Below are 25,304 nucleotides of genomic sequence, written 5' to 3' on the forward strand. Positions count from 1 at the left end.
TGCTCAGAAAATGACCTTGGAGGTACGTGATCCTGCCTGCTTTTACCAATATTACCAATGACATCTGGGTTATAAACTGTTCAGAGCATAAACCACCTCTTACAATATAATCGCACAGTACAAAGGCATGGTGATAGCAGGAGTCCTACAAGAAATGCAGGTCGCAGTATTTGCTTAGAAGATCATTCAATTTGAAGGATAAAGTGAAAACAAGACACATCCCAAATCAATATGTATCACAATGTCTTGAGGAAGTAATTTGATCCTTTCAAAAATTCTTTCTGATGACACTAGTTCTTCCTCCTTCCTCTCCCCCCTATTAAAAAACTCATTTTAAAATCTCAACACATGCTGTTAGTCTCTTTATTTACCAGATGGTATGTTTATGCTTATTCCTCTACCTCATTATTAACTTTCAAGTGAAAAACAACGGAGTGAAGGACATCATATTGCAGCAGTGGAACTGTGGATTGGAGGCACCAGTTCATTCATCATTAGCTGAAAGGGACAAATGAATAAGTGTTACTGTCTTCAGATACAGCAACCCAGACCCTGGTGATGACAAGAAAGTACATGGCTTGCAAATAAAGGATCCTTATGAAAACAAAACACCATGATGGCATGAAGGCTATGAGAGCTCCAATGTTATTTAGGTAGAAGAAAACCAATATGCTTGTCCTTGAAGTACCTCCTATTAATAAAAAAATCTGCAGGAAATTTCCAAACTAATCTAATTGGTCATGCAGCCTTTCTTTCTCAGGTGTGTTTCTACCTACATAGTCAGTTAGTAAGAATCTTTTTCCCTTTGAACAGTGATAAAAAATTCAACACCTATGCCAGTCTAGCAAACACAGTATTTCTTTCATTTCCAGCTATCGTAAAGCAAGGCAATGATAAAGCACAAGCAAATACATTTCTAAAAACTAAACCAGAATAATTTGACTTTTGAATTTTTTTTCATCTGTTTCTATATTCTAAGTGTTCAACACAAATCTTTCAGTTGAATGCAGAAAGAACTAAATTGTGCCTGTCTTGCTTCATGACAGTAAACACACTTCTTCAAATTCAGTGCAAGTGCCTATCTGAGAGTTCTGCCTCAGATGACCTGGGGTTCTGTGGTTGAACCACAAATATTCCCGGAGACTGTGGACTTGACCTACAATTTACAGGAGTAAGAATCTTGAATTGAAATCTTGATTTAGTCTTCTGTCTTCACATAATTAGATTTAGGTAAGGCTTAGCCTACTTCTTTTTCTGAAAAGTCATCTGAGAACAGACCTTCAGCATTAGTGACCTGGTAACACAGTGCAGCCCTACTCTGAGCTACTAGTGATGGAAGCACCTGTGCAGAAACATTCTTACTGAGCCTCATGTACAACCAGTAGCGTGACTGAGCATGAAGCCATAATCTGAGATTGGTTGTGCACCAAAAATGCACAACAATGTCATTCAGACTCCTTGAACGCACTTTTGTTTATGATCTCAATTCCAAAGCAAAGCCTGCCACGTGCCATTAAGCATGTGTACTCCAATTCCAGAACTACATAAACAAAACTGAACAAAACCTCAGTAACATTTTTTTATGAGGATGCTATGCATATGTATGGTGGTGCAAATGTCTTTATGTCACATCATTTTGGAGAATGCTCTAGGTGTAGGGTAGAGAGAAGGGGTTATCAGCCTTTAAGTTCACCATAGTATTCATGTTTTGGGAGTATTTACATATGACTCTGGAATGAAGCCTTGGTAATTCAAAAACATTTTTACCACTAATCTCAGTGTGATGATACCTTCACCTAAACATCCACCCAGCACCAGATAATTTTTCAATGCGAGCAGCTTCTGGAAGCAGTCAATGTTTTTGCAGTTGTGAGAAGCACCCACAGCAGGGAGTCGAGAGCACCTGGATCCTGGTCCTCAGTGGCCTCTGCCCAGGCGAGGGATGTCCTGTCCCTAGAGCTGTCATGGGGTGGCACAGGTCAGCAGCTCTGTTGAATTCAAAAGCTTGGCAAAGTAATGGAAATAAGATATTATCCTCACCCAGCTAAGGTATCTATAACTTCAGGCTTACTAAGGTTAAAAAGCTGAGAATTTGTCCAGTTCAGTGCTTTGGCACCACTTGCACTGAAGTGCTAAATCAATGGAGGTGTAAGTCTTTCCTACGGTTTTGCTCATGCTCAGCCTCTGAGCAGGCACAAGCAAGGGGTGAGTTTGTGCAGTTTTAGAGCCCTTTTCTCTGAACTCCTCACTACATCATGCTTTAATATTTATGTAAATGTATCTAAAATATGTCTAACCTCTTATAAAGGTCCATGGTGATGTCTGTGTGAAAACATGCTACTTCTAGCTTCAGAAGTATTTGTTAATTTTCATGACAAAAAGTCTTTGTAATCACATTAAGTGCAATAATTTTGACATGGAAAGGTGATTCCTTTCAAAGAGATGAGAGAGATGTGCACATAAGGTTCTGAATGGACATGCTGTCACAATTTTACGTGGAACATGAACAATACGTCCCTAGAATAATATGCTTTCATTTTATCTTTTATAAGTTCATAAAATATTCATTTTCTTTCCCAGTTAGGCTGTGAGATCAATCTCAGCAGCACTGTTAGTTCACACGAAATGGGAAATGAAACTGATTATAGACATGAAAGGGGAAAGCCTCATTTTGGTCTAATCTAAGGGAAATGAAAATGCAGAAGGAAAAAAGAACTCAGAAAATAGGTCTTTTGTAGTTTGTTAATCTAAGATATCATCATGTTAAGAGCGATAACTAATTTTTATAGATATTTTAATTGCGAAATAAATCATTGAATACTATATATGATAATGGGAAAGGGAGATACCAGAAATTCAAATTCAGTGAAAGAAACAGGCTAATCCGCGTCATTCAATGCAGTAATACCCGAGTGCCATCCACTGCCGCTTACTAGTGGGTATGGGGTAATTTAAGCTAGTGAGTGACAAATCGGTGCTACAGCAGTGGAGAAGTCATTCCAAACCCAGGCACCTACGCGGTCACTGCATTTGGTATTTATCAGAATCTCAGCCATGACGGCCCCGTGTGCCGCAAGGATCTCAGCAGCGGTAACTCACTGTGCGAGCCTCATGCTTCTCTCTCCATTCGTAGTAACAGATACTTGTAGCTTTGCTGTCTTTTTTAGTGTCAAGTCAAATTTAAAGGATTCTCTTCTGAAAGGGTACTCTGCCCGGTTTTGTTTCTGTCTATTCTGTCTCCTATCTTGGGTATTTACTGGAATGCAATTTTAACTTGCATTTCTGTGGAAAGAGGCCATCATTTGTTTATTTTAATGGCTCTTACCAAACTTATTTTGACAGCCTGTCTCCCAGAACTTTGTCCCTGGGGAAGTTTTTGACCTCCAAGTTGTCTATACCTCACCTTAATCAACTTGCGAGCAGCTGGCAAGAGCAGCACAGGAAATATATAACACTGAGGTCTGGTAAGAAAAGAGAGAAAGAAAACTGGAAAAGATCACGTGTGAAACAAACACCAATGCAGAGATGATCAGGAGAGAGCAAAAAGTCTCCTATAATCTTATAAACTCATTGCAAATTATACTATTTAGATGAACTCTTCTCTTTTTCTTCACTCCCAAATGCTGCATTTATTTTTCAGTACAAACATGAAGACTATTTTCTTTACATCCAGAAGTGGTCGGGCTTGCCCTCTGCCAGAGCTATTGTCACAACAGATATCCCCTAATGGGTTGAGAATGCCGAGTATTTCCTACTACTTTTCATTCTAACTAGATACATATTTTACAAACTTTTGAAGTGGACAATTAAATAACAGCTTAAAACATTAAACATTAAAAAAATTAAATAACAGACTTTAAAAAAAAACCCCAAACAATTAAAAAATCCATCTTTGTAGCAAAATAAAATGTGTCCTTTTATCAAAGCTTTCAGAATGTGGAGGAGCTGGGAAAAGACATTTTAGATAAATAGCCTGAAGTTTAAGCCTTTCTGAATCAAACATTCTCAAAATCTCAAGACAGAAAACTGAAAAAGATTCTATTAGAAGTAACAGAAGGCTGATACTAGTAAACCTAGGCTCATTAAAGATGTGAGTGGCAGTAGTAAATATCATAAGAAACTTTTAGTGACTTTTCAGTGGAATTTGCACTGCAAAGGCTAAGAATTTGCAGTTTTTATTTAAAAAAATAAAGGAATTAGAATCCCAAGGAGAACATTTAAAACCCCCAGCAGAAGACAGTAAAAGGAGCAAAGACATTCTGGAGCTCTCCTGATGGGATAAGCTATTACAATCTTCTCAGCCAACTAAAGGCACAGGCAAAGTCTTTGTGAATTTGGATTTAAACATCTGAATGCTTCCCAAGTCTTAGATGAACATATGTCCTGTGGTGAAGCTAGGTTATAATGTTGAGATGCCTCACTTGCGAATAGGGCTGTCAGGTAGCTGACATGCTAAATAGAAAAATGTGAGCGAAAAGGGGAATTATACCCATGCTGAAATGGAAAAAATGAGATGGCAATGTCATGTAGTTAGCAGCCAGTCACACAGGTAGCAAGTGCTGAAGAAGGAAATTTAACATCTTCTGAGTTCAAGTCCAATGTTAGAAACACAATTACAAGGTAGAGAACTCCATTCCTGCTGAAATAATAGCAGGTAATGAATGTATTTTCTTTTTTCCCCCTTTGGCACACACAATGCATCATTTTCTACCTGAGGAATTCACTTATTTAAAAATGTAGCATATTGAAAATACAGACAGAATGAAGTTACTTTTTTTTTTTTTAACTGTATCTGTAGTGTTGCAGTAGAAAGAATTACTTTCCAGCTACAAAATACATTCATTTACTGAAGTCTCATGTTTCACCTTACTCATGTGCTCAACTTTACTCCCAAAAGTACAGTGACTTACTGGTTCCTGCGTTTACAGGCTCAGATTTTAAGGAATAATAAAAGTCATCTGCGTTGTATTTGGTGAACGTGTTTCATCATGAGCTGTTGTTAGTTTTACCCATAGGAAATCCCTTGTGTTAGATACCCTTACATTCATATTCAGGACCAGTTCATGCCGTCCTGAGACAAAGCCCAGTGGAAGGGACTGACAGAAAGACTTTGGGAAGTCACAAAGCCCTTTTCAGGCTCTTCAGGAGCCAGGCAGAAAATCTACAAACTTGTTCCCTAAGACACAAGCTGGGACACTTGTTCTGTCAGTGGCAAGGGTAATCTTGTTTTACAGCTAGCCCTCTATCACTGTAAAAATGAAACAAATTTATCTGAAAGAGTGTAGCTGTTGCAAAAAGACCTTGTATGAGGTTTAATTTCCTCAGAATATATTTTCCAATAGAAAACCAAAGCAAACCATACATTTCTCTTAGTGTCATTACTGCCCTAGACCTCAAGAACATAAACCAGAGACAATGTGATGGCAAGACTTTATCCATACACAGTCAACCCAAAACTCTAAAAACTTGTGCCCCTGTAAGAGAATGCTGCAGAGAAATATCAGATCCCTCCATCATCCTTCAGTTGCAATATCCTTCACTATATTTTCACCTTAACAGGTATGACCTGCCATTGCACTCACCAACTTTTGTTCGACTCTGAACCTGAAAGTGTCACCCTTTCCTGGGATGAAGATCAACTAACACACAGGTCTGTTTTGGGAAATCTGCTAAGGTTCCTTCCATCTACCACCCACCTCCCTGCCAAACTGCGGATGCCAGTGCTGGGGTCTGGTTCATACGGCTGCCCACCTCCAGACGGCAAAGTTAACACAGCTAGACCACCACTTCTACATGGTGTTATTTATGACGAACACAGCTATCTAAAGTGGCTAGAAATGAAGAGCTTTTTCATCTTCATTTGTTCACAACACATGTCAAATCAGAAATGCTCTCACCTGTAGGCTCTTTAAAATCGGAGCTTGTGCCACCACTACCTAGTGCTAATGTCATCTGGCTTAAAACGGTAATGGGAACTTAAAAAAAGCTGATCAATTAATTATTGGAGACCCTCAAGAAATAGGAAAATAGCACCCATAGGATTCCCTTCCTCCATCTCCTATAAATATTTCAAATATTAATGACATATATTTCCTGATATATTTTTAAAAGCTGCATTTTTGGAAGATGTCCTGGTGTGTACATACACTGTGAACACAAAGTTATTTAGAAACTTACTTTTAATTATCAGACAAATCAACAAGTACAATACTATACCACCGGAATGAATACAAACTCTATATAAAGAAATGGTGACCACCTCAGTAGAGTAGGCATTAGTAGAGCAGAGGACTCAGCAAAGAAGTGACTTGGGAAACTGAAGGATAACAAGATTATGTCTTGCAATTCCTCTTTTCAGCCATGATGTCTTACCCTACTTTTGAACTAAAAAGCAAGACAAAATGTAAGGGCAGGGCTACAGAAAGAAACAAACCTACTGACACTCTTGCTCTTTCCAAGTGTCTTAGCCCATTTTTGTCCAGACTAGAGACTCTGCTCCTAGTGGCAGCAGCACACTCCTGATGGTCTTTGGAAAAGGAAACCATTACTATAATCCTTTTCCCACCAGTGAAAACCTTTTAGTACTTTCCAGTCGAAGTACCTTTCCAGTTCCCCTCCCATCTTCAGCTGTCCATGCTTATGGATCTCTTACTTCCAATTTTGTGGGGTCTTTCTTATTTCTTTATTTTAATTATTTTTATTCTTTAATCTGACTTTTGTGAAGTCCTTTACATGCAGAGCTTTGCACCGCTGGTCAGGCCCAACCAGCGAAGCAGGTGAAATGACTTGCAGGATACAGACTTTAATCATTTCTCATTGTTTTCTTCCCCCGGCTTGTGCCCATTCCACCTCTGAGTGCACGAGGACATTAAACAAGTAATTCTGGGAGAACATGAACTGAAGAACCCTCGTTTCCCAGAGACTTATACTGAGGCTGATAATGAGCTGTAATTGAAACTTTTCTCATTACCGAGACATTTATATGGTCTCTCAACCATGTGAATCACTGTTTAATAAGAGGCAAGTTCATGTTACAGCCTTTGGGACACTTACAGGATCTCTCAGCCCTACCCAGCTGCCTGTTTTCATGAAATAACTTAATTATATTTGAGATAGACTTGGGTGAAACTGCCCAACAGCTTCAAAAGTTATTGGAGAAGTAAAGGAGACACAGCCAAGCATGATCACATAAAAGCCTGTTTCCATAGGAACCCAGAGGGAAAACAGCAATACAATTTGTGAAAAATTTCATTGCAGAGACACTTCAATTGAAATTTTAAAAATATTTGACCAGCTTTAAATCATGTGCCATAACACACGCTGCATTTCTCCTGCCTTCCTCCTCTGTCAGCAGACCCCAGCCTTCATGTATCCTGCTATCCTACGACCTGCAGGCACAAAAACTACTCTTCTTAAAGCCAGGAGATTGCTCTGCCTGTATATTGTCGATCAGATGGTAACTACAATGTTCTCAGAAAGACATGTCAACTACTACACTCCACTGCTGGCATATATGTTGGGCACATGGCAGAGCTAAAGACAGGTAGAGCCTGTACAAGGAGCGGGTTATGGTATCACCTGCTTAACAAAATGCGTCTGAGCGCTTGCGCAGATTAAAGACCTAGAAGTTGGAAATGTTGGTCTTTGGCCACCAAGGTCATTTGGGGTTGGGGCCAAGGAGCAGATGGCAACCTGAGTGAGGGTGGTGAAACACTTGGCAGGTGATGGAAACAGATTTTATATAGTAAAAATTGCCACCTCTCTCTTCATTATACCCTCTTCTGTGTTATCACCCATCTGAGCTACCAGCTCCTGTGGCCACAGTAACCGGCATTAAAAATTACACCTATATACAACTCAATAAACTGAAGTTTGAGACCGCCAAATGGAGGAAAACCACTATGTGAACACTCGTAACGTCCAAATAAGCATCTGCTGTTGGTTTTTCTGGCCACAACTCAAAGCCCGTCTCTTGCTGGGTCCCTCCCTGCCATGAGCAGAACCACTGGACCACAGCACCCCTCTTCTCCTCCACCTCGGGCAGCTCCCCCGGACTCCCGCTCAGCACCGACGCGGGTGCCACGGGCAGCACGCTGGGGACGCGGCCAGACCCCTCGCTGCGGCCCCGCGGGAGTCGAGGCCGCCCGGGAGGCGTCCGAGCAGCCACGGACCCCGAGGGGCAACCCTGGACCCGGAGGGGCAGCCGGGGAGCCCCGAGGGGCGCCCGCAGCCGCCGCGCCAACTTGTCCCGGGGCGCCCCCTCCCGGCCGGGGCGGGGAGCCGGGCTGGGGGTCGCCGCTCTCCCCCGCTGCTGGCCGGGTGCTGCTCCCCCTTCCCGGGCCGCTCTCCGCCTTCTGCCGGCCGTGCCAGGCAGCCTCTCTCTCGGCCTTCACTACCGGGTCAGGCGAGGCGGGAGCGGAGAGGCAGCGCCCGCCTCGCTCCGGCACCGACACCGACACCCCTCCTCCTCCTCCTCCTCCTCCCGCCGCGTCCGTCCCCTCCCTCCTCCCTCCTCCCTCCTCCCTCCCTCCCCGCTGCCAGTTTCTCTACAACTAGTACATCCACGCACAGGCAGGGTCCCGGCCGCCGCGGCTGCCATGGATATCAGCTAAAGCCGGACGGAGAGGGCAGAGAGGCGCTCCCCGACTCAGCTCCCCAGCCCCGCGGGGCCGCCGCGCCCTCCCTCCCGCCGGCCGGCAGCAGCGGCGGCCGCTCCCCGCCCCGAGCCTGCCCCGGAGGAGCCCGGCTGCCCCGGGGAGGGTGGGGAAGAGAGGGAGGGAGGGAAGAAGCACGGAATACAGGGAGGGAGTCGGGCAGAGCATCCCCACGGCAATGTCCAAGGGCTTGAAGAAGAAAAACCACTGGACGAGCCGAGTCCACGAGATCGTGATCGTGAGGAACCCGGAGGGGCAGCTGGGCTTCGAGCTGAAGGGGGGCGCCGAGAACGGGCAGTTCCCCTACCTGGGGGAGGTGAAGCCCGGCAAGGTGGCCTATGAGGGCGGCAGCAAGTTAGTGCCGGAGGAGCTGCTGCTGGAGGTGAACGAGACCCCCGTGGCCGGGCTCACCATCAGGGATGTGCTGGCCGTGATCAAGCACTGCAAGGACCCCATCCGGCTCAAGTGCGTCAAGCAAGGTAAGGCGGGCACGGCCCCCAAATCCACACCCCCACCCCCTCCGGGGGGCCGGGGCAGATCTGGGGGGGAGCAACTTTGTTGCTACAGTTTGACTTTCCCCCTCCCCGCCGGAGCCGCCCCCTCCCCGCCGGCGGGGGGAGGATGCGAGCGGCGCTGCGCGGTGCCCGCAGCCGGGCGAATTAAATGTGCGTCAGTGACAGCGCTTCGCCATGCCGCGGGAGGGGACGGGGGGGCGGCGGCGGCGCCGGGCACCCCCCCTGCATCCCCATCCGCCGGCACCGGCCGCCCCTCCGGCGGCTGCTGCTGCTGGCGGCGGGGCCGGAGGAGCGGCCGGGCCGGCTGCGGAGCGGGGCTCGCCCTTGGCTCCCGGGCTTGGGGGCAGGGACTTGCCGCTGCTGCGCGCCGGGTCCCTGTGGCATCAAGGGCGGCTTTAGCATCTCTTAAGTGTCATTAGCGGAAAAGTCATTCATTCGATCCCCGGTGAAAACGATCGCCTAATCCCAGGGAACGGGGAGCTCTGAAAAAAGTGGGAGGGAGAAGCAAGGAGAAACTTTCGGGAGAGAACGGTCTACTTTTGCCTCTCCTCGGTTACTCGTATTTATTTTTGAAGTACTTTAATAGGTTAATGCATTTCCAGGAAAGTCAATAGAGAAGAGATGCCACAGATGCTGTTTACATGTTTGTTTCTATCCTCTTTAAACTATGCTGAGCTGGGCTGTCATCAGCTGAATGCTTGCAGACGGTTTCTGGTACCCCAGCAGTGTTTCTGAAGCAGAGGAGCTGTGAGTCTGTAGGTGCACCTTGGACACGGATGGTGCGGCAGCTGCACACGCGTTGCTGGAGTGCGCATTTCAGCCGGGCACTAAACGCAGCCCTTGAAAACTTAGGGATTTCTGCAGTGGGCAGATCTTGGATGCCGTGCATCAGAGACGTTTGTGCTCTAACTATAGCTGGCAGCCTTTGCTAAGAGGACATACAGGAGAGTTCTTCTGACATTTGGTATAATTTTGTAGTTTAACTTCCTCATTGAAACTGGTGGTTTATTGTTTAAATTTGTGATACTTCTGAATGCTTGAAAGATGTGTCAGTTATAAGTTTATCCAAACATGGCAGAATCAGTAGAAAGAATTTGACTTTCACTCAGGCCTTCAAAATGTACTTTATGATATATTCATCTGTCTATGTAAGGTCAAACCTCTAACCGAAGATACAATCTGGGATTTTTCTATTTGTCCTCTTGGGTAAGTTGAGCAATATGTTGTAGATCCTATCTTGATAGTCAGGCAATGCAGGGAGACAAAATAGTTTATGTGATAAGTGAAAATTAGAAAGGAGTATAATGGATTCTGTCTTGCAGTATAGTGTCATCTCTGGTCACCTAAACTCCAGGAAACCTGCTTTGTACTTTTCTCTTTTTATCAATAATTTTAGTGCGATTGGTCTTACTATGATGGAATTCAAAAAGAAGCAGCAGTGGAAGTGTCAAGAAGATAAGGATACATTGTCTGTGAAGTTACTTAAATTCTTTTTTCTTTGAATAAATCCTATAGATGCTTTACAGTAATGCCAGTTTAAGGTTACGTTCATTTACTATGTGAAACAGTTTCTGTCCCACCTCTTCACTGTTTTTGTAATATTTCTCTTAAAGTAATTACCAGTGATTCATTAATGTCTGCACCCTTAATAAAGATATCTGTCATACATGAATTAGGGACATTAGTCAGGCTTTTAGTCCGTGGATTACTGCAAGTTTCTTGAATGAGACATGAAGCATGCATTCTGAATTCTGCCTAGTTTTTATATATATCTCCAAGGAGTTCTACTTCAGTATGTTAACACACTACGCTTTTGATGCAAGTCCTCAAAGCACTGGCCAGATGACTGTGTGTTTGGAAATGACAGTTCTGCAGAGATTCTTGGACTGAGAGAGAGTTCCTGGCTGGAATGATCTTTCATCCTTTACTTTGCCAAAGGGAGAGGCCTTCTGGATCCAACTTCCTATTTTTTTAGAAAAATGTCAATGGTTTGTGTATTTTACCTCCTGACTCCTCCTTCAGTGTCGCTCAGTCTAATCTCTGCACCCCTGGATTACAAATCACAGACAGCAGGCGTCTCTTTACAGGAACAAATTACTATTCCCCAACTGTACTTTGCAGCAGAGTGTCGGAAAGAAAAAACTGGGCAATAAAATCTTTATATGTTTTTGTAACTTTTATTCTCCTTTTAATTATAAAACAACTTTAGCATGCTGGAACAAGGTTAATGAGTCCATTGTCATTGTTTCTGCATAATTTATCAATGATATCTCTGTAAATTAGAATAGTATGACCTTGAATGCACCATGTGACTGTAGCTGCTTCTTCAGTGCTGCCTAGGAATAAAGTCAGAAAGAAACATGAAGGTAGGACACAACTATTTATAATGTGGTGCTTAAGAGACTGTGAGTATTTATCTTATTTGAAAGTTTTGAATATTCACTTGCAGATGAAATCAGGGAATGGCTAATTCAGTTTACAGAAGTTAGCTTGGCTGTTTTGAAGTGTGGAAAATAAAGGTGCTTTCATGCTTTTTCATTACGTTGTGTCTGATTAAACACCCCTCTCTTCGAAACAATGAAACACTTATCACATTACAAGGTTAAGTACTTCTTTAAAATAAGTCCAATGGAATATTGCTGTTTTATGTGAGCTGAACATCTTTAGCTAAAAACATCTGGAATATTGTGTCCAGTTCTGGGCCCCTCAGTTTCAGAAGGACAGAGAACTGCTGGAGAGAGTCCAGTGTAGGGCAACAAAGATGATTAAGGGAGTGGAGCACCTCCCTTATGAAGAAAGGCTGAGGGAGCTGGGGCTCTTTAGTTTGGAGGAGACTGAGGGGTGACCTTATTAATGTTTATAAATATATAAAGGGTGAGTGCCATGAGGATGGAGCCAGGCTCTTCTTCGTGGCAAACAATGATAGGACAAGGGGTAATGGGATCAAGCTGGAACACAAGAGGTTCCACTTAAATTTGAGAAGAAACTTCTTCTCAGTGAGGGTGACAGACACTGGAACAGGCTGCCCAGGGGGTTGTGGAGTCTCCTTCTCTGGAGACATTCAAAACCCACCTGGACATGTTCCTGTGCGACCTCACCTAGGCGTTCCTGCTCCAGCAGGGGGATTGGACTAGATGATCTTTTGAGGTCCCTTCCAATCCCAAACATATTGTGATACTGTGATATTAACTTAGAAATAACAATCATATAATGTAGGAGTTGCTGTATATCATCAGGAGAAGTAAACAACATGAGAAACTAATTAGCACTTCCATGTTATGATCTGACATACCACTCTCCTAAGTATGACTCCAAATAAACAAGATTTTAATGCAGGAAATTATTGCCTGATTTTGCACAGGGAGAAAAAAGTGTAAGAGCCATTATTATTATTGTTATTATTATTATTATTATTATTATTATTACTATTATTAAAGCTAATTGTAAGAATTCACAGAGAAGTATTCCTTAGAGACTATTTCCTGTTTGGGTTTTTTTTGTTATTTTTTTCTTGCAAGCTGCTTATTGTGCTACTGTTGGCAGAATCACAGAGATTCTCTTAAAACATATGGGGCAAAATGTTGGCCCAGGTGAAGTCAATGGCAAAGCTGTCCATTACATCAGATGAAGAAGACAGGATTTCTTGTGTAAAGTCCAATGCTTTTTTGAATATATACCTTTCAGCGGGATAATTTTGTACAGTAGTCAAATTAGTTTGGCATATTTGCAGATGTTATGCATTCTTACCTTCTGCTGTCTCTGGTGAAGAAAAGAGCCTTACTGTTTCTGAAAAAAATACTTGTGAATTTCAAAGGTGATTGTTTTTATATGCAGAACAGTTCAGACTAAGTACTATCTTCTTCCCACAGATGCACAGATGCGTAGTTGTAAAAGTAGCAATGTGTTGAGGAAAGGAATCCTAATTTGGATAAGTAATCACATGGGGAAGAGTCATGTGAGGAGCAATGTTGTCTCACGTTCCACACTCTCTTCATCACTGCTGCCTCAGATCCACAGCATCTTTCTCCAGTAATTCCCATCAGTAGGTGATTCATGTCTGTGATGTGCGCAGACTCCCATACAGCTTTGGTTTTAGTTTGAAGAGTTGTAGGAGCAGCCCACTCAGTTATACTGCATAAACCACGGTCTTTATTCTTTGCATAGAGTTATAAACTTCCACAGATGCACTGAGCAGAATCCCAGTGAATGGTCTGAAACGTGAATTTCAGAACTCAGGAGCATTGTAGCAGATTTTGTCCTGGAGCTGCTGCCTGACACGTCTCTTCCTCAAGGAAAATGATTTGCACATGCCAAGTAACCAGGTGATCTTACCAACTGAGCAATTAAATTTAGTTTTAGAAGCATTTAGTTGTATGACTGTTGGAAACCAGTAGTTGAACAACTTTCATATTTATGTTGACACTTTCTCATGTCTCAGATTTGACTCTAAATCATCAGACTTGCTAAGCTTCAACCCATAATGCTTTAGCTCCTTATGCAAAAAGGCATTTAGTACACATGATGTAAGTAGGGACTTGAAACCAGTTTTGCTTTCTCAGTCTAATAATTTACTTAGGAGTAACTATACGCTGAAATGTTTTCCTGGCTATAGATGGACTTAAGCATATTTGCAAGCAGTTTCCCATTGAGAAGATTTGGACCCTCTTTAGGCTGGAGACAAGAGTGCCGGTGTCTGGGCAGACTGGAGATCTGCATCCTCCGCATCCCAGTCCTGGAACTGGTGACACTGGTTTCCCAGCAAAGAGTAAAGGGACAGGACAGTATTGTCCCAGCACCCAGTGAATTATGGCTGAGGGATTTAGTAACTTTGTAGAGTTGTGTGTTGTTTGTTGTTTTTTTTTTAATGAGTTCATCTGTTAGTTTTGCAATTAAAACCTGGTTTACAGTTGGCCTTGTTTATACATATATATATACATACATATATGATTTTATTTTATTTTTAATTTAAAACTCTGTGTCAAGCCTTTCAACAGAGAAGTAGAGGAATGTTTTGGTTTTGCAAAGTTTTTCCCTGCTCATGTAAATACCATGCCAGCTGGTTAAAATGTTACTATTTTGCTGCAGACTTTTTCATACACATTTGCCTATAGATAGTTATGTTTTTAAGAAATACTTTGGGTATTTAAGTTCATTAGTAATTCTCTTCTGTGTTCATTAAAATACTCTGTGCATACAGATTGGTTTTTTGTGTTTTTTCTTCCTGGGTATCAACATATACTGTCTTCCAAGATGTGAATGTTGGATAAAGTTTTCTTCACTAATATAAAGAACAATATTTTATACTAGAAAGCTGCATGATTTTCCTAAATTAAAAAAAAAAAAGAATTACAAGCATCTAGCAAAAACAAAACTCAAAGAACTATGAAAACCTGCATAGTTGCACTTCTGATATATAATGCAAGCAAAGACAATATTTAAAAATAAACTGTTCTTCATACCTACTCCTTTTCCCTAACTTGCGCTCATTAGAATTTTACTAACTCCAGAAATCAAATTCAGAGTTCTCTTTTTACCATTAGTTTATGTCATTCTTATGCTTGCCTGTCTTAATTTAAAGACCATTGAAGCTGACTTCTGACTCATGTAGCTGGTGATTTATTCTTCAGCTCCTCTACAGAGATTTTGATGTTTAATGTCAGGAACTCTGTGTGTTCGCTGGCGGTAGAATTATATTCATCGGTCTTTTTCCTTCTCTGAGAATTACGAATGTGTCATTAAAGAATGGGGCCATGACTTTGCTAATACATCATTTCCTTGAAGAAATGAAATAATTGAGACTGCTTGGCTTATTTCTGTTGAGTCACATATGGTAAAGTTCATCTCACACTAACACCTGTCCATCTGCTGATACTGTTGACATCAAAGGCAAGTACTGGCATGAGTGGGTAAAATTACATCTGACTTACTTTATGTATCCTGTAGCCTCACCTGCATTAATTCAGTATTTCATGAAAGATACGGATTCTGAGCTTTTGCTTTCAGTGTTCATGGTTTCTTGCTCCTTATAGGTAAGGACCTCCTTTCATAATGTGAAAGAAGTGATACATTATTCATCTACATTTTTTTTTGTATACAAGCAGTGGTGTATATATGGAAAAAGTGCTCCTTCAGAAGGGATTTATGTGAGCAGGTGGTCATAACTGTGATTTAGAAAGAGTGATGGAGAGAAAAGTGCTGCAGTGGTTGTAGAAGCAGATGTTTCTTGTTCTTCATCATAGAGGTGTCAACAAATTTAAAAAAGGGACACTTTTTTTGCTGGAGAGCACCAGGGCAAGAGTTGAAGAGCATAGTACTATTGCTTGACTGTGTTAACATTCTGGAAGCATTTGTTTGAATTCCATACTTATAATACGTGTTTACAAATATATGAGTATATATATACATCTCTGGTTTGTTTTTTGGTTTTTTTTGGAGAGCTATGGGTAGGGCTTTTTATCTGTAGGTTGAGAGTGTGTAAGACTTTGTGTAGTATTGCTACACTACAGTATAGTATATATGCTATACAATAATATCTAACTATATTTATAGGCCACAACACTAGTCTAGAATGTTTTTCATAGAAGTTTCGATGCATATATGTAAGGTAGTTACAATGAACAGTATGTGCAGTATGGCACAATTTTCTGCAGTAGGAAATAAAATCATCATAAACTTTGGAATAAGATTGACCAGCTGCCTACCCAAGCAGGTGCAATCTATAGCACGGAGTTTGGAGGTATTGATTTCAGCAGCAAAGTGCTTATCTATCTTTGGTTTTTGTTACTGAATTTCATTGCAATGCTGGCCTTAGCTAAATTTTCTAAAATCACAGAGGCGGTGATTGCAACAGTATCTCTTCAGCACATCTAATTTATTACAAATCAGCTTTCTTTCAACCTCATAGAGATCTACCCAGTGAGAAAATGTAATAGTCTTGATGACCACTTGTAAAGCTTTCTCCCTGTAGGCTGAAGCTACCACAGTGGAAAAGTGGAAAAGCAGATGGAAGCAAGACAAAAGGAAGAGAGCGAAGGGCTTTAATGAAAAGGAACTTTACCTAATGTTCCTAAACTGGACAAAAATTCTCACTGGTAATTGATAATCTCTAAAACAATACTTACGGTTTGAATGTTCTTTTAACAGTAGCATAAGAAGTCTCATTTATTAAAACCTCCTATCCATAATTTGGACTCTTCAGTAGAAGTTTAGTTGACAGAAGGCTGTTGTTTGTTTATATCTGCCATATATTTACCCCTTTTACAATATGTAAATGAACCACAAATGCATTATTTCTGCATTCAGTGAGCACAGGCAGATTTCTGGGATCCAGACAGCTTAATCAAAAGTTTTGTTGCTGTCAACACAGCACTTGCAGGTGTCTTCTCATTCATATATGTTATGATTAGTAATATATGAATAATGCTGTTTTGGTTTGCTTGTCAGCTTCAGATCTTTCTCCTGGATGTCTTTGATTATTTCCACAATTCACAAACTAAAGATGAAGAAAAGACAAGGAACAAAATGGAGAAAGTTAAATGTGAGAGAGAAAGTCCCAGGAAAAAAAATTCAGAGATTCTTAAACTAAAATATTACTGGTTTTAGAAATCACATATTCTGTCATATTCAAGAGAGACTGTACAGCCCTGAGGAGGTTCTTTAGCACAGGGAAAATCAACACAGGGAACACGCATTTCCCATGTCTGTCTTAGTTCCTCAAAATATGTTGAAATATCATGCTGAGCAAAAGCTGGCTCTCTAAAATACCCACAATTGATTCATTCCAATGAAAAAATTGTCTTTATTATTCTTTAGCTGAAATCATGAGTTGCTCTTAATGCATCTATTAATATATTTCTGTCCCAAGTTCCTACCAAAGCAGGGTGAAACAATGGTGCTTCCTGAGAAAGGGGGGGAAACACTTATTTGTGTTGGATGACACATATTTGTGTAGCGTGACTTTCATATGTTTGTGACACTCCTACAAAACAGAGATTTACCAGGTGGTGTTGAGTTACCATCACACCAGAACTGCATGTGGGTCCTGCTGCTGAGGTGGCACCTTGACCTCCCTGTTTCACTTTCTGCATCCTCCTTCTCTGGAACTGAAATGGTTGAGGTGCCATTGACCTTCAGAAGTAGTGCTGGCCCACAAGCACCGAGTAACTTCTGTGCCTTTATTTTTTCAGACCTCTGACCTTGGGAAGCAAGGGTTACAGTTCAGGTGTTCAAGACAATGGAAGTGAAAATGGAAGAAAAACCCAAACATGCCTGTGTTTTATGGTCTGCAGATGAAGCAGAGGGGCTATGTCCACTATCAGAAAAAATCCATAGGGGAAATAACAGCTGCTTACATTTCTATGTTAGTTTGTTGATTCTCTTGAATCATTCTTCATTCAGATCAGTGTCCTTCAAGGAGCTCCCCCATATACCTTTTATTTCCTGGAGTTCACCTTGACCCTTTCAAGCACTGTGCCTTTCAGGTCTGGCATTAGCACCAACTAGTTCATTCTGAGCAGTAAGATATTTCTGCCCTCCATGCTTGAATTTACTTCAGAAAGCATGCAGCAACTTGTTTTGACCCAGAATTTTGGCATTCCATGATTCCAGATCATTCCTGTTCTGAGGGGAGCAAGCCTGGTATAACAATCTCCCATTGTCCCTGGTCTGGAAGATACGTGACACAGCCTTGACAACATATGGTAGTCTCTATAGCCATTGGTGCAGTCATTTTATTGAATTATCCAGAATTATTAAATTGTTCGCAGAGTCCCCAGATTATCATACTGGGGGCCAGGGTTTTCCTTTGGGAATCTGTTAGGTCAGACACTGAGAACAAAATTAAAGAAATACTGTGTCTTCAGTATGCAGAAAAAAAAACAACCAAACATTTTATAATAATGAGTGGTGCTGATAGATTTCCAATGAATAGCAGAACAACTGGTAAATAATAGTAGGAATATAATGAGCAAAATTTTCTACACTGTATACTAGGAAGTAAATTGTGTAGCTGTGTTAATGTAACATTAGTATTCCAGAGTGGAAATCCTTCCTGGAAACTGGTACAAGTCATCTTTTATTACTTACCTATTTAATCTTGCTGTCTTCATGTCTCACATTGTCCTTGCATTTGTCAAAATGAAATATGGAATATGATTTGTTAAATTGCACATTTTATGTGGATTTTTTTTAACAAAAAAAAAATCTTCTAGCTTTGTTTCCTTCATGGCAATCATCAATTAATCTGCTTATTTCTGATAAAGTATATTAATTTCATAAAGTCACACCTAACTCCTGCTGCAGAAGCTGAAAGTAAACAAAATTAGGGCCTCAGTCTCATTCCAGGACATCTGTTTAACATGTAAGTTGTTACAACACACTCTTTTTGTTTGCTTGATTTTTAAACTCAGTTTGAAAACTGAGGAACAGTCCCATTTGTGCCCTGTATGAGTTACCCTGAATAGCTGCATTCCCATGACTGGTTCTTTAACTAGTATGAAATGAAATGGCTGTGTTAGTTTCTATTATTTCCTTACTAAGTCCTTTTTTGTGCTAAAACTGCATTAATAAATGTCACATAAGCCTCTCTTATGCTTCCAAAATGGTACGTTAGTATATAACAAGAATTAATTCCATTATATTTTAATTCTCTGTCCTTGTATTTTTATAGGAACAGCATTTTATACTTCAATGTGTTGCAGAGTCCTGTTGCAGACCGTGTGCTCCCATCGTGGCAGCCCAGTTCTCATGGAGTGGGAAAGGCAGCAACTGCCAAGCTCTTATAGCAGATTGGGGCGGGAGGTGAACACCTTTTCCATTTAAACTCTTGTGTGCTTTGCTTAGGTAAAGTGTAATTACCCCCATGGATTTCCCACACACCCACTACACTATTCTTTTGCAAAACTCTCCTCAAAGCTCAGTTGGGCTGAGATGCCAACTCTGCACTTGACAACATGAGGTGATGTGCTGTGACTCCTGTTCATTATATTGACAGTGATTGTTTTTGCTGGTATTTCTGATTTCTCTTTCCGTGTGGGTTTGTTATATCTGCCTGTTGTCTCATGCATAAAGTCTGAAACCTTTTGGTGAGAGGAACTGCCTTTTTGTTATAGCAACTAGCATGACATTTTCAAGTTGTGAGTCTGTAGTTTCTATGGCAATGTAAGTAAGTATTCACATTAAATTCAGAGTTAGCCATAATGACTTTCTTAGTAATAGTTATTGAAAATACCCTGTATCATTTTAACACAGGATCTGTAACTCAAATTGACAATATTTCAGTCTTGATGACAGAAGCTGTGAAGTGGATAAAAGTTGAGCAATAGGATTTGCGAGAAAATACCCGGTTGTGACTAATGTGGAGCATCTATTATTGGTAGCACTGGTCTGTTGTCTCATGGTCTTTCCATTACAGCTACTGTTAGTGAAGTCTGTTTACAAAACCTTAGCTATTCTAAATATGAAGAATATATTTCCTGAACAATTTAGGTTTTTTCCTCTTTATCTACTCCATTTACTTGAAGGAGAACATTTTCCCCTGTAAACTTGTAGAAGAATTACTGGAATTTCTGATAAGCCAGTAAAAAGCTTTTTCAACACTCACTCTCTTTGGTCATTTTCCAGTAAAAATAGCATAAAAGATTTCAGGAAAAGAATGTGTCACAGCACTGGAGGTTTTGTTGAGAAAATAAAGGAAAATCAAGATGTTGCATTTTCTTAATTAAAATTAAAAGTCAGTGATTAAAATATTAACTAAAAAGCCTTCTGGATTCATGTTTATATTGTGTTTTTATGTCATGCCTGTGTACTGTAATACACTTCTGAACAGATGAACCCATAAAATTTAAAAATGTCTCCTTTAAATACGTGTGAAATATTGTAGGGGTTTGTGTACATTTAATTTGATCTGAAGAAGTATTCACAGAATCACAGAATGTCAGGGATTGGAAGGGACCTCAAAAGACCATCCAGTCCAATCCCCCTGCTGGAGCAGGAACACCCAGATGAGGTTACACAGGAAGGTGTCCAGGTGGGTTTTGAATGTCTCCAGAGGAGGAGACTCCACAACCCCCCTGGGCAGCCTGTTCCAGTGTCTGTCACCCTCACTGAGAAGAAGTTTCTTCTCAAATTTAAGTGGAACCTTTTGTGTTCCAGTTTGTACCCATTACCCCTTGTCCTATCATTAGTTGTTACTGAGAAGAGCCTGGCTCCATCCTCGTGACACTCACCCTTTATATATCGGTAAACATTAATGAGGTCACCCCTCAGTCTCCTGTTCTCCAAGCTAAAGAGACCCAGCTCCCTCAGCTTTTCCTCATGAGGCAGATGCTCCCCTCCCTTCATCATCTTTGTTGCTCTGTGCTGGACTCTCTCCAGCAGTTCCCTGTCCTTCTGGAACTGAGGGGTATTACAGCTGCTTTGCCTTGATAAGGATTCACATTCGTGTGTGTGTTTTAAGGCTAATAAAGTTAATTTTTCTAACTGTAAAACTTGGAGAAACTGAAGCTTTTTTTTTGCTTACCTGAGAAATCACTTCCTGCATGTGAAGAGGGCAGTATCGGTTTCTCTTAGTGAATGTAGGAGATCCAATAGCATTCTTTAGGGTCATTATTAGGTAGTTTTCTACTAGGTAGCAAGCATCGTTTTCACCTCTTGCTGTAGGAACTGGTTGCAGTGAGCTACAGATTTCATCCCTCTCTATCTGCATGTTGTTGGCCAGACAGAGAGGAGGATGCTGCTGGGAAAGAGATTTGCAGCTGAGACATTACAACAGAAGTCTTCACATGTATCCCTCTAAACACTAATATTACTCTTGTTATTGAACTATATGAATAGCTTCCAGATTCTAAAGATCCTTTACATAAAGAGTTCATTCAGGCTCCTCACTCAGCCTCCATTGGAGGGAAGCTTAGACGGCGTAAAACTTCCTTGCAGCTTTGGTTTCCTGATCTAGGCTATAAGATGTTATTAAAATCTCCTAGGCAATTGTTGAGTTTCACAGTGGTAGTGATTGTATTTTCATCATGTGTGATGTGTCTTTATGTTTGTTTGTTCATTTGTTTGTTTTTAATGTTTCCAGCCTGTCTAGCTTTTTAGAGAGAAAACGTTTACCAATGGAATTGGCACTGTATCTCTCCACTGTCATTGCTTAGGTTTTTATTTTTATTCTTTAAAAAACGATTCCTTAAAACATTAATGTTATTATTAGTGTATCAAGACAAGTGAAATCAGATCTCATGGAGACAGGTATAATACTGCAAGCTGTCAGTGAGAAACAGTCACTGCCCCAGAAGGTTTATAAAGGCTAATTAGACACAGCGGATAGATAGGAAGAGACAGAACTGCACGGTGGTGAAATGACTTGCCAAAAATCTCAGATCAATCAATAAAAGAGTGAAGAACCCTGCAATGCAATTTTAAAGTCTATGCAAGCAGTACTGTGTCCAAGTAAAGGCACACAAACTGAAAAACCTCGCTCTGCTGTTCAGTGAGGATTTCTATTGATTGCTTGAGTAAAATATTTTTGTAGGCATTTTTTTATATTCCATGACAAATCACGTGTAAAGCAGAAACACTGTCAATAACAAACAATCACAAGCGTGGAAAGATCTGCACAGAGGAGTGTGATGGAGTGTTGTCTCCTGAAATAAAATGCCTTTCAGAAATACACTGGAGGTGGCAAAGTGTAGGAAAAATGAAATGATATACATTTATACATTTCAATGAGATATTTATGTTTGCTCCCAGTGCTAAATGGACACGTAGGTACACCAACCACACTGTATATTTATGAACATTTTTCTGGCCTGTTAAAGCTGCTGCCTGGTGAGTGGCTCATTATAAGTAATTTGTGTGGGGATTCGGGGGATTTTTTTTTAAAATTAATTTAATTTAATTTAATTTTTATTTTAAGAAAACTCCTCATTTGTTTTGCAAATATGAGAAGTCCTAAAAATGTTACCACAGGCAAAGTTTGACTTGCAAAGTGACACGTACAAAATACCAATTAAAAACCCAGTGGGAGCCTCTCACGTTTCACAGTGCCGGGGCACTTCAGATTGGCTTTGGTGGATGGTGGCAACTACCAGAGCCCTGATATTGCTATCTTTTGACTCTGATTGGGTGGGGTTATTGTCGGAATTGTAGATTTAGCCCACTTGCAAAAAGTTAGGGAGAATCCTAAATCCAGGGATTTAGCCCAACGTGTAAAAAGTTAGGTATAGGTTTTAGAGGTGTCATACTTCCAAATGACTGAGGAGTTGCAGAGGAGTGGGATTATGTTGGCATTCTGAGGACATGCAGCTGTGCTAGGCAGGGCTCCATTAAAGCCATTTTAGTTGCAGTTACACCGAAGGTTGTACTTCGTGGCTCTGTACTTTTGTCTCTTTGTGGAGAGCTGTTGGTCCCTCTTTGTGGGTTTCTCATTTCTCACTGGAAGCTCTTCACTCCCGCTCCCTTGGAGGTGCTGGGATGAAGGAAAGGGAGGGATGGCTCCCCAGCACTTATCTGGTGTGAGGAACATCTACTTGAGCTGCTGGAATATGTTTCACTGTGAGGATCTTCTAGAGGGTCTCTGTGTCATCCTCTTTCAGTGCCTGGGGCCTATGCAGAGTTTAAGAGACAATCAGTGAGAGATCAGAGTAGGATTTTGCCTTGTAACAAGCAGTGAGACTTAGGTCTTGCTGAATCCACCTTCATTTTTCTGTAAAAAGGAGTTGCGTAACATTAACAGTGACATTCAGCTGAGGTTCTGCAATCCTTATTTTAATCCCTTTTAATATACCACAATACCTCTAGGTGCTTTAAATAAAACTGACACAAGCCAGTGCAGCACATTATGGACACCTGAACTGATGAAAAAGATCATATCTCCTTTTGACAACCATGTACCCTGTTTGCACCCTTTGTTATGTAGTTAGTTCAATAGGACTTTGATCATGAAGTTGATAATGAGTGCACTGTTGCCCTGCATTTGCATTCTTAATTTGTCAAGACTTTGTAGAGGTGCAGTCATTTGTAGGACTAAGGACAGTGGAAACGGTGAAAAGCAGATGTCTCCAGCGTGAAAAAGTGCAGCCAGTTCGCAGTGCATGGCAGTCCTGCACAAGAATTTGGTACAGAAAATAGATGTTCTCTGCAGCCAATATACTCACGCAGTAGGTGAGATGAGTGGGACTTTTGGCTCAGGCACCAGAGTGAACAATCCATACTACTGTAGAGAAAAAGTCCAAACTGTACTTGGTGGAAAAGCACTGGGGTCATTCCACTCCTGGGACCATCATTAGCTCTTTGCTGTCCTGAATTCAGCCAGCCTTTGGGCTGTTCATGCATGCTGGATGTCCTTGTAGCAGGGGATGAAAATAGCTGTGTTTGAAGGGTGCTGGGGTCATCCTGCCCTGGAGAGTACTGAGTTTTTTCTTGTGCATGTGTGTGTCTTCCACTGTCATCAGAAGGATGGGATAGCCAAAGCTGCACAGAGTGCTGGGGCCAACCACATCCCAAAACAGACGAGTGAACAGGGGATAGCTAGCTAGGTGGTGGTGAACCTGAGCTTTCCCTCTGGGAATGTTGGATGGGGCACCATAAAGCTGTCTCCAAACACAGGCTTGCAAGCAAGTAACTTGAATGGGCTCCTAAACCGACTCATAGACCGTCCTGTGGAGCAGGTCTGTACAGAAACCTCCGGTGACCCTTGGTGCAGGACTGCTCTTGGGTAAGAAGTCCTCAACTACTCTTTGAAAGATTTCCTTCTTTCTCCTCCGTTTTGTTTTTTAAAAGCACAAAATGAAACCAGATGCCAACCCTTTAAAAAAAATTTTTGAAGCAGAATCTGTGTTTCCTGACCAGTGTTTCTCAGCATAGTTTTACCTGTCCAACTTGAGAGCAAGTGCTCGCTGCCTCATTGCTGGGCATGGATCATGCACAGCAAGAAGAGTGCCAGCTGCTCAGTCACCAACTACTTGCAGCTTTTAAGTTCTTGTTCAGAAGCCTTCCTACCAAAAGACAACCACATCTCATCATGTTTATCTTCTAAGATCTGATGGATGGCAGAACCAGTGTGGCATTGCTCCAAGTCAAAGTTTATGCACGTTTATTCATGTTTTGCCTGAAAAAAAGTGTTGTGTGTCACTGCCGAGAGGCAATTTCTGACCAAATCCAGGAACAGCCTCTGTGTCTCTATAGTCTTATTTTTGTTTCCCCCCTTGGGCTGGCAGCTACAGATACGGCTGTCTTCTGGACAGCTGCAGTTAGGGAGGGTGGACCTGCAGTGCGTGATTTACACAGGAATTTTTCAGAGGGAAGCAGAACAAATAGGGAAAAAAACCCCTAACAAGACAATTCACCCAAGTCTCCAAGTTAAAAAAAAAACTCTTTATATTTTAAATTGATTTAATATTTTCCTGTTATGAGGAGCATATCTGTTGAATTTGCAGTAATTATTTTCTAAATCAAATGGTTAAATTTTATTATAAATGATAAATGACTTTACAAAGACCACATTCTTTTTCTGACCCCTTTCTTCACCATTTGCTGCTCTAACCCCCACACTGCAGGGGCTATCTGACTGCCATGAATACTTGAAATTTTTTGTAAAACATCTCTTCAAAAGTAGAAGGGACCTGTAGCAGAGAGGCTCCATCTTTGTGTCCTATAGGATGTTATACACATTTGGAGCTTTGTATAAGAAAAAAGAAACCACTGCATTTAGAAAACAGAATAATCAATTTGATTGACAATATTATAGGTAGTATAAGTTCAGAATTTGGCTTTGAGGGGCTAGAAACCGCAGTGTTCTCAGAGCATGAATTGCAGGTGTTCTGTAGCTTTCAGGGTGAGACAGACATTTCCTATAACATCTGAGCCCATGGAGCTGCCTATGCTGAGATCCCCACCCCGTGCTGAGGTCCCCACAGCTGGACGCGGCTGCCGTCCCCAGCAACACTTCAGGAGCTGCTGCTTCTGCCTGCTCCAGCCCAGGGATAGTCATGACTACTTCCACCTGGGGTTTTTTATTAGTCAGCTTGGAGATCTTCCTTCAGCTCATTTTCCTCTGAAAAACGCTCGACTGTTGACAGTCAGCTGGGTGTCATGTTTGCTTGCAAAACACCTGCAACAACACATAATTTCTGCTTCGCTT

At 41.4% G+C, this 25,304-nt stretch overlaps 1 protein-coding gene across 2 annotated transcripts in view; it reads left to right on the plus strand.

Annotated features, from left to right (window-relative positions):
• Positions 1-8,832: 8,832 nt before the first annotated feature.
• The window catches only part of MAGI2 (membrane associated guanylate kinase, WW and PDZ domain containing 2), a gene marked incomplete at both ends in the record, with an annotated part of 741,772 nt that continues 725,300 nt past the window's right edge, over positions 8,833-25,304 (plus strand). For both annotated transcript variants that reach the window (XM_080355648.1, XM_080355649.1), the window contains one exon: positions 8,833-9,133. In XM_080355648.1, coding sequence (XP_080211774.1) covers positions 8,833-9,133 — 301 coding nt within the window. The remainder of the gene's footprint in view (positions 9,134-25,304) is intronic.

The sequence above is a fragment of the Nesoenas mayeri genome (assembly GCF_963082525.1).
Source record: "Nesoenas mayeri genome assembly, chromosome: 1".
NCBI classification, from domain to species: Eukaryota; Metazoa; Chordata; class Aves; order Columbiformes; family Columbidae; genus Nesoenas; species Nesoenas mayeri.